The 8374-nt window shown below is 39.9% G+C and overlaps 1 protein-coding gene across 1 annotated transcript; it reads left to right on the top strand.

Moving 5' to 3' along the window:
• The first annotated feature begins 946 nt into the window (after positions 1–946).
• Positions 947–6567, top strand: LOC109889572 (cytochrome P450 2F5). The gene is given in 11 exon segments (XM_031823014.1): positions 947–1010; positions 1013–1122; positions 2256–2438; positions 2607–2757; positions 2895–3055; positions 5059–5232; positions 5368–5506; positions 5669–5691; positions 5693–5857; positions 5980–6121; positions 6209–6567. Coding segments are annotated over 11 exon segments (1482 nt in total). The 5' UTR covers positions 947–961; the 3' UTR covers positions 6394–6567.
• The last annotated feature ends 1807 nt before the right edge of the window (positions 6568–8374 follow it).

Raw genomic sequence — 8374 nt, 5'->3', positions numbered from 1 at the left:
GTATGCTGGGATGGTTTGGTTTAATTGGTTAGTGAAACTGAAGCTAGGGGCCGTCTGCAAAATATGAGCTACTTAGAAAAACTACACTGTAAAATGTAATCGATGTACTTGACAAGAAAGTAAACTGTTTCTATTAAAACATTTAGCAATATTTAATATTGCCTGATCACATCTGATAAATGAGACCATAATTATACGCCTTTATGCGCAAATATTGATGCATTGTACAACGGGCGGGTACGTATTCCAGCCGGTGTCTATTCCACTCTGTTCCATCAAACTGCACAACCCACTGTCTAATCACATCAGCCCAGACAGACAATTTATAAACTTGATCTCCACAGTAAAATGCACGCGGTTAATTAGGCTAATAAATTATGATTAACTTCACAGGGTGATGAAAGTGCACGGTGATCTTGATGCTCATTTCCAATTAATATAGCCGTTTGACAAAGAAAAATATTATGGCTGTTATCCATAATAATCTCATAATGTAGACTAGCCTACCAGCAGTTTACTTGTACTGTATCTGCAAACTGTTGGCTAGAGCGCACGTGCCAAGACCAGAGTGGACACCATTTGCTATTCAACACAACCGGTTTTGTGACACAAATATCGGTAGAGTTGAAAATACCAATGGAAACAGGTTGAACTTTAGATTTGTATTCGGTACACGAACATTGAAGCGAAAAAGTAAATGTTGTGTTTATTACTGCATCACGCACTGATTTTTTTACTGGTGGGAAAGCCGTGTATATTTTCGAAATTCGCATTGAAACTAGCTAGTGACAAGGACAAGTGTGATAATTAGAGTCGTCTATACACCACAACTCGTTTTTAGTGAAAATATTTGTTTAAACTTTGGGACGACTACGCGCATCCGTGTACGCGCATGTCTATAGCTTTGGAGAAGAGTAGAGCAGAGTGCAGTCACTGCTGTGGTTGGAACTGAACAACAAGTATGTTGGGCTCGTTCGTTCTGCTGTGGATATGCATCTGCCTCCTCTTTCTCTCTTGAAGGTTAATAGACCCCCAAACTTTCCTCCTGGTCCACAACCCATTCCAATATTTGGGAATCTGCTGCATCTGAGCTTGGGGAATCCTATGAAAGACCTGGAGAAGGTATGCCTTGTATAAAACTCTATTATGCTATTTTAACTCTCCTGAAGAATCAATAAGCATTACTTGGATGTGTCAGGCTAAATTAATATTTCCTTTTTGGCAATATGAACATAACATCTATCAAATCTAAGCAACCTTTGCACGTATGTCTATAATTGCGTAAATAAGTGGTTGCTCTGTATGCTGTTTATGTTTCCTGTAATCTTAAATCCATACTTTGATGCCTTGGTATGACAAAGAACTGATTTCTAATCACAGTTTTACTCAATTCAACAATTTCATTAACAAAATATCCTTTAAAAGTACACCTATGCAACTTCAACACTATGCAACTTTAATATTCTTAAGGATTATAGTTCACTTTCTTTTACCAAATTAAAAAATTTCATGTATATGGCATGTTATAGAATTATTTATTTATTTATTTATTTATTTTACTAGGCAAGTCAGTTAAGAACAAATTATTATTTACAATGATGGCCTACCAGAGAACAGTGGGTTAACTGCCTTGTTCAGGGGCAGAACGACAGATTTGTACCTTGTCAGCTCGGGGATTCGATCCAGCAACCTTTCGGTTACTGTCCCAACACTCTAACCACTAGGCTACCTGCTGCCTCAAAGGGTCTCTAGAAGAGTCCAGAGACTTTAGTTTTTGCGATTTCACTTCCACATTGCTCATTCTGCAGTATGGGAGTTATGGAAAACATCAGAAAAGGCTCCAAAACCATCCAAATACGCCCTTTTAGAAATGACAAAACCTCTCAGTATAGTGATGCAGATCTTAAGATTTGGTACACATGAAATTGTGTAATTCCGAACTTATCAATTTTCACGACTTGAGCGGTTTCCCCCTACCAGCTGTGCTGACCTGGTTACACGGAGAAAGCAGCTAAGTTGCACAAATGGAATATAACTTTACAGATAATGTTTGGAATTACACAGTTCATGTTTTCCTGTAGCTCCCATACTGCAGAATGAGAGATGATGAAAGTTTATTGGGGTGGGGATAGTTTCTCAAAAACAAATTCAATTACTAAAAAAGTGTCTGGACCATTCCATAACATGCCATTTACATTTAAAAAAAGATTTGGTTTAAAAATAGTGAACAATCCTTTATATGTCCCAGTCCATAGTTGGCGAAGCGCTATGGGAATGTTTTCAGTCTTTATATTGGTGGAAGGCCAGCTGTGATTCTCAATGGGCTTGAATCTATGAAGGAGGCCCTGGTTACCAGGGCTGCAGATTTTGCAGGAAGACCCCAAGACCTTAGTATCAACCATGTCACAGAAGGAAAGGGTAATATTATCAAAAATACAGTACAGGACATTATCGATATCAACAAGAAAACATTTGAATCTATTACTGTGAAGAGTTCTATTCTGAAGTAACCTTTTCTTTCTATTCCATTTTCTGCCCTTTAGAACATAACTATAATTTGATTGATGTGTCAAAAAAGACTTACCTATTGTAATAAACTATCCCAGTGTCATTCTTGTGACTATGGCTCCAGCTGGAAAGAGCATCGTCGCTTCGCCCTAATGACCCTGAAAAACTTTGGTCTGGGGAAGCAGTCCATGGAGGAGAGGATTCTGGGGGAGATATCACACCTCATTGCACCCTTGGCGAAAACGTTGGTATGAAAGTGGAACATATAAAATTGTGTTTTGTTTTGTAGGAACAATTTAACAGATGTCCTTATACAGATTACCCTCTTGCTCAACGTTAAAGAGAACAAAGTATCTCTTATCAATGTAAACTGTTATTTTTCCACAGGAAAATCCATGAACCCACAGGTCTCTTCCACAATGCTGCATCCAATATCATCTGCCTTGTCCTCTTTGGGTCGCGTTATGATTATAACGATGAGTTTCTTAAGACCTTCGTGAGGCTCTACACTGAGAACGCAAAGATCGCCAATGGACCCTGGGCTATGGTATTATACATAATTACAGCTTTTTGGTAACTGTATACTTACATAAAACAGCATAGAACAATGTTATTTACATTGCTTCCTGTAACCTTTGGTTTGAAAGTAAATATGGATGGTAGATCGTTATGCAGGTTTCTTCTATTGACCCAGGTTTATAAAAAATAAAAAAATTTCTAAAAAGAAAAAATCACAGTCAGTTAGGACATCTACTTTGTGCCTGACACAAGTAATTTTCCAACAATTGTTTAGAGACAGATTATTTCACTTATAATTCACTGTATCACAATTCCAGTGGGGTCAGAACGTTTACATACACAAAGTTGACTGTGCTTTTAAACGGCTTGGAAAATTCCAGAAAAATGATGTCATGGCGTTTAGAAGCTTCTGATAGGCTAATTGACATAATTTGAGTCAATTGAAGGTGTACCTGTGGATGTAAGGCCCTACCTTCAAACTCAGTGCCTCTTTGCTTGACATCATGGGAAAATCAAAAGAAATCAGCCAAGAACTCAAAAATAATTGTAGACCTCCACAAGTCTGGTTCATCCTTGGGAGCAATTTCCAAACGCCTGAAGGTACCACGTTCATCTGTACAAACAATAGTACGCAAGTATAAACACCATGGGACCACGCAGCCGTCATACCATTCAGGAAGGATGTGTTTGCTAATCGTTGAAGACGTGTTCTGTCTCCTAGAGATGAACGTACTTTGATGCGAAAAGTGCAAATCAATCCCAGAACAACAGCAAAGGACTTTGTGAAGATGCTGGAGGAAACAGGTACAAAGTATCTATATCCACAGTAAAATTAGTCATATATTGACATAACCTGAAAGGCCGCTCAGCAAGGAAGAATTCAACTGTTCCTAAACCGCCATAAAAAAAGCCAGACTACGGTTCACATGGTGACAAAGATCGTACTTTTTGGAGAAATGTCCTCTGGTCTGATGAAACAAAAAGATAACTATTTGGCCATAATGAACATCATTATGTTTGGAGGGAAAAGGGGGAGGCTTGCAAGTCGCAGAACACCATCCCAACCGTGAAGCGTGGGGCTCCTTTACTGCAGGAGGGACTGGTGCACTTCACAAAATAGATGGCATCATGAGGAATTAATATTATGTTGATATATTGAAGCAACATATCAAGACATCAGTCAGGAAGTTAAAGCTTGGTCGCAAATGGGTCTTCCAAATGGACAATGACCCCAAGCATACTTCCAAAGTTGTGGCAAAATGGCTTAAGGACAACAAAGTCAAGGTATTGGAGTGGCCATCACAAAGCCCTGACCTCAATCCCATAGAAAATGTGTGGGCAGAACTGAAAAAGCGTGTGCGAGCAAGGAGGCCTACAAACCTGACTCCGTTACACCCGCTCTGTCAGGAGGAATGGGCCAAAATTCACCCACCATATTGTGGGAAGCTTGAGGAAGGCTACCCAAAACATTTGACCCAAGTTAAACAATTTAAAGGCAATGCTACCAAATACTAATTGAGTGTATGTAAACTTCTGACCCACTGGGATGAAAGAAATAAAAGCTGAAATAAATAATTCTCTCTACTATTATTCTGACATTTCACATTCTTAAAATAAAGTGGTGATCCTAACTGACCTAAAAACAAGAGATTTTTACTGGGATTAAATGTCAGGAATTGTGAAAACTGAATTTAAATGTGTTTGGCTAAGATGTAAACTTCCGACTTCAACTATATATGTATGTATGTATGTATGTATGTATGTATGTATGTATGTGTGTGTGTGTGTATATTTGCGATATATAAGTGTATGTCTGTATGTATTTTAATCGTGACGTCATTGCGTCCAGCTGTTTTCATCGACACAAGATAGTTAAATGGAAACGCACCCTATCAGGCAATTGTCACATCAATTTTTTATGCACACTTACTAAATGTCGACAAAAAAAAAATCACAGGAAAAGTTAATGGAAGCATAGTTAATGGATGGTGCAATAGTAGTTCTGACTCATTACTTGGTCTTTCTCCACAGCTTTACGACACATTGCCCATGCTCCGACACCTTCCCTTGCCATTCCAGAAGGCCTTTCAAAATGCAATTTGTTGCAGACAGATGTCTCTTGGACTCGTCACTCAGCATAAGGAAACCAGGATTCCTGGGGCGCCAAGGGACTTCATTGACTCCTACCTGGATGAACTAGACAAAGTGTGTTCATTTTGTTTATGGGAGTTTAAGTGCTTAGCAGGTTTGACCACATCATCTATCGTTATGACTAGGTTGTACAGTGCCTTCAAAATCATCACAGTTTTTGTCTGACACTGCTGTACTCTCCCCCACCAGAGAGGAGATGATGGATCTTCTTTTTCAGAGGCCCAACTCATAATGTACGTCCTGGACTTGCACTTTGCTGGAACAGACACCACCTCCAACACACTGCTCACTGCTTTCCTCTACCTCATGACCCATCCAGAGATTCAGGGTCTGTTTGCTTTATCTTCTAATGCTGACATTCAGAAAGTGTCTTTCTACTAATAGAGTTGTTGTATCTCATTCCTAAAAAAAAAGGTGTCAAGCTATTTTGATAAGCACTTTTGACTTAAGTCCTTTTGTTGACAAAATCCCTTCCCTTTGGTCTTCTCAGAGAGGTGTCAGCAGGAAATTGACACGGGTACTGGAGGGGAAAGAACACGCATCTTTTGAGGACAGGCACAGGATGCCTTACACTCAGGCAGTGACCCACGAGAGTCAGCGCATCGCCAGTACTGTCCCCCTCAGTGTGTTTCATAGCACCACCAGAGACACTGAGGTGATGGGCTACAGTATCCCAAAGGTGAGAAGCAGCAATACATCTAAAATGTCTTGTCTTCTCATTTCAAAATCTCTAACATAATGTTCCTTATTTCTTCTCCACTTGGATATGTCTCATCCTCTCTCTCCATTTCTTACTTGCAGGGCACTTTGATCATTCCAAACCTTACCTCTGTGCTGTCTGAAGAGGGTCAGTGGAAGTTCCCCCATGAGTTCAACCCCTTGAACTTCCTGAACGAGCTGGGCGAGTTTGAGAAGCCCGAGGCCTTTATGCCGTTCTCTGCAGGTGAGGGATAGAGCAAAACAAAGTGCTTCACTGATGTTGTTGACATCATAATACATAAAGGGCTCATACAGTTTGTTGTTGTTGCAGGGCCCCGAATGTGTCTTGGAGAAGGACTCGCTCGCATGGAGCTCTTCCTGATCATGGTCACTCTGCTGCGACGCTTCAAGTTTGTCTGGCCTGAGGATGCGGGGGAACCTGACTACACCCCTGTGTTTGGTGTAACCCTGTCCCCCAAACCCTACAGACTGGGTGTTAGACTGAGAGGGAACTAGTTAGGAGGAAGCTATTCTAGACAGAGATCAAATAGAATTGGTATAATATGTAATATTATAATTATTCTACTTAATTCAACTATCTATATGTATTTGTGCTTAACACATTTTTGTTTTTCATTTGTCACATTTTGCTTATTTGAATATGTAATAAAGGACTCATTACACACACCATTGATGGGGAATCTCTGATGTTATAGTGTTCACTCTCTACATAAACAATATCGGTGATGAGATAAGAAAGTGTCAAATTCATTTATATGCTGATGACACTGTCATGTACTCTATCGCTTCAACGGCTGACCAAGCATTATCACTATTGGAGACATATTTTAAGATATTACAAGGGGTCTTTGTACAGCTGAAAAGAAAACACAGTTTATGATTTTTAATAGGTTCAAAAAGTTGTTTGAAAATACACTTGCACTTACGAGCTTAGATGGTTCTCAAATTAATAAGGTCTCTGCATATAAATATACTTACTTTATCATCCAACCATATCCCTGTCTTTTAAAATGCATATTGACGAACTTGTAAACGGCTAATAATCAAGCTAGACTTCCTCTAGAAACAGAACATGTTTGTCCTCTACAAATAGAAGACAAATTGTGCAAGCTACTTTTATGTCTGTTATAGATTATGGGGATATTATCAACGTGCATGCTACGGCATCAACACTTAAATCGCTGGATGCTACTTATCATTGCGCATTTAGGATTATTACGGGTGTTAGCTACAGAACTCACCACTGTGTTTTATGTCAAAATGTGCGTTGGACTTCGCTGTCCATGAGATGAGAACAACATGCTCTCGTGTTTGTATATAAAGCACTTCTGAATAAACTACCTTCTTATCATCACTCATCAATATTAGAATTAGAATTCCTAAAAACCAAGTCTCAAGTATGGATTACACTTGAGGCCCATGTGGTTTCCAGAGTTGGGTATGGCTGCCTTTTCCTGTTACGCTCCTTGCCCATGGAATAGCCTGCAGACTAAACTTCAATTTGAGACTCTTGTCCCACTTGCCCATTTTAAACATTTATTAGAGGATTTTTATTTTTGTATTGCCTGTAACTGTTTTGGGTAATGCAAGTTCTTGTGCTGTTAGGGGAATAACCTGTCAGGGGAATAACCTGTTAGGGGAATAACCTGTCAGGGGAATAACCTGTTAGGGGAATAACCTGTCAGGTGAATAACCTGTTAGGGAAATAACCTGTCAGGTGAATAACCTGTTAGGGGAATAACCTGTCAGGTGAATAACCTGTTAGGGGAATAACCTGTCAGGGAATAACCTGTTAGGGGAATAACCTGTCAGGTGAATAACCTGTTAGGGGAATAACCTGTCAGGGGAATAACCTGTTAGGGGAATAACCTGTCAGGTGAATAACCTGTTAGGGAAATAACCTGTCAGGTGAATAACCTGTTAGGGGAATAACCTGTCAGGTGAATAACCTGTTAGGGGAATAACCTGTCAGGGGAATAACCTGTTAGGGGAATAACCTGTCAGGTGAATAACCTGTTAGGGGAATAACCTGTCAGGTGAATAACCTGTTAGGGGAATAACCTGTCAGGGAATAACCTGTTAGGGGAATAACCTGTCAGGGGAATAACCTGTTAGGGGAATAACCTGTCAGGGGAATAACCTGTTAGGGGAATAACCTGTCAGGGGAATAACCTGTCAGGGGAATAACCTGTCAGGGGAATAACCTGTTAGGGGAATAACCTGTCAGGGGAATATAACCTGTTAGGGGAATAACCTGTCAGGGGAATAACCTGTTAGGGGAATAACCTGTCAGGGGAATAACCTGTTAGGGGAATAACCTGTCAGGGGAATAACCTGTCAGGGGAATAACCTGTTAGGGGAATAACCTGTTAGGGGAATAACCTGTTAGGGGAATAACCTGTCAGGGGAATAACCTGTTAGGGGAATAACCGATGTGTAAATGTAATAATCTGCTGCTGTATGTTTTTTGTGTTAT

The sequence above is a fragment of the Oncorhynchus kisutch genome, linkage group LG4, assembly GCF_002021735.2.
Source record: "Oncorhynchus kisutch isolate 150728-3 linkage group LG4, Okis_V2, whole genome shotgun sequence".
Taxonomy (NCBI): domain Eukaryota; kingdom Metazoa; phylum Chordata; class Actinopteri; order Salmoniformes; family Salmonidae; genus Oncorhynchus; species Oncorhynchus kisutch.
The sequence above is the reverse complement of the archived record's forward strand: the minus strand, read 5'-3'. Positions and strand labels throughout refer to the sequence as shown.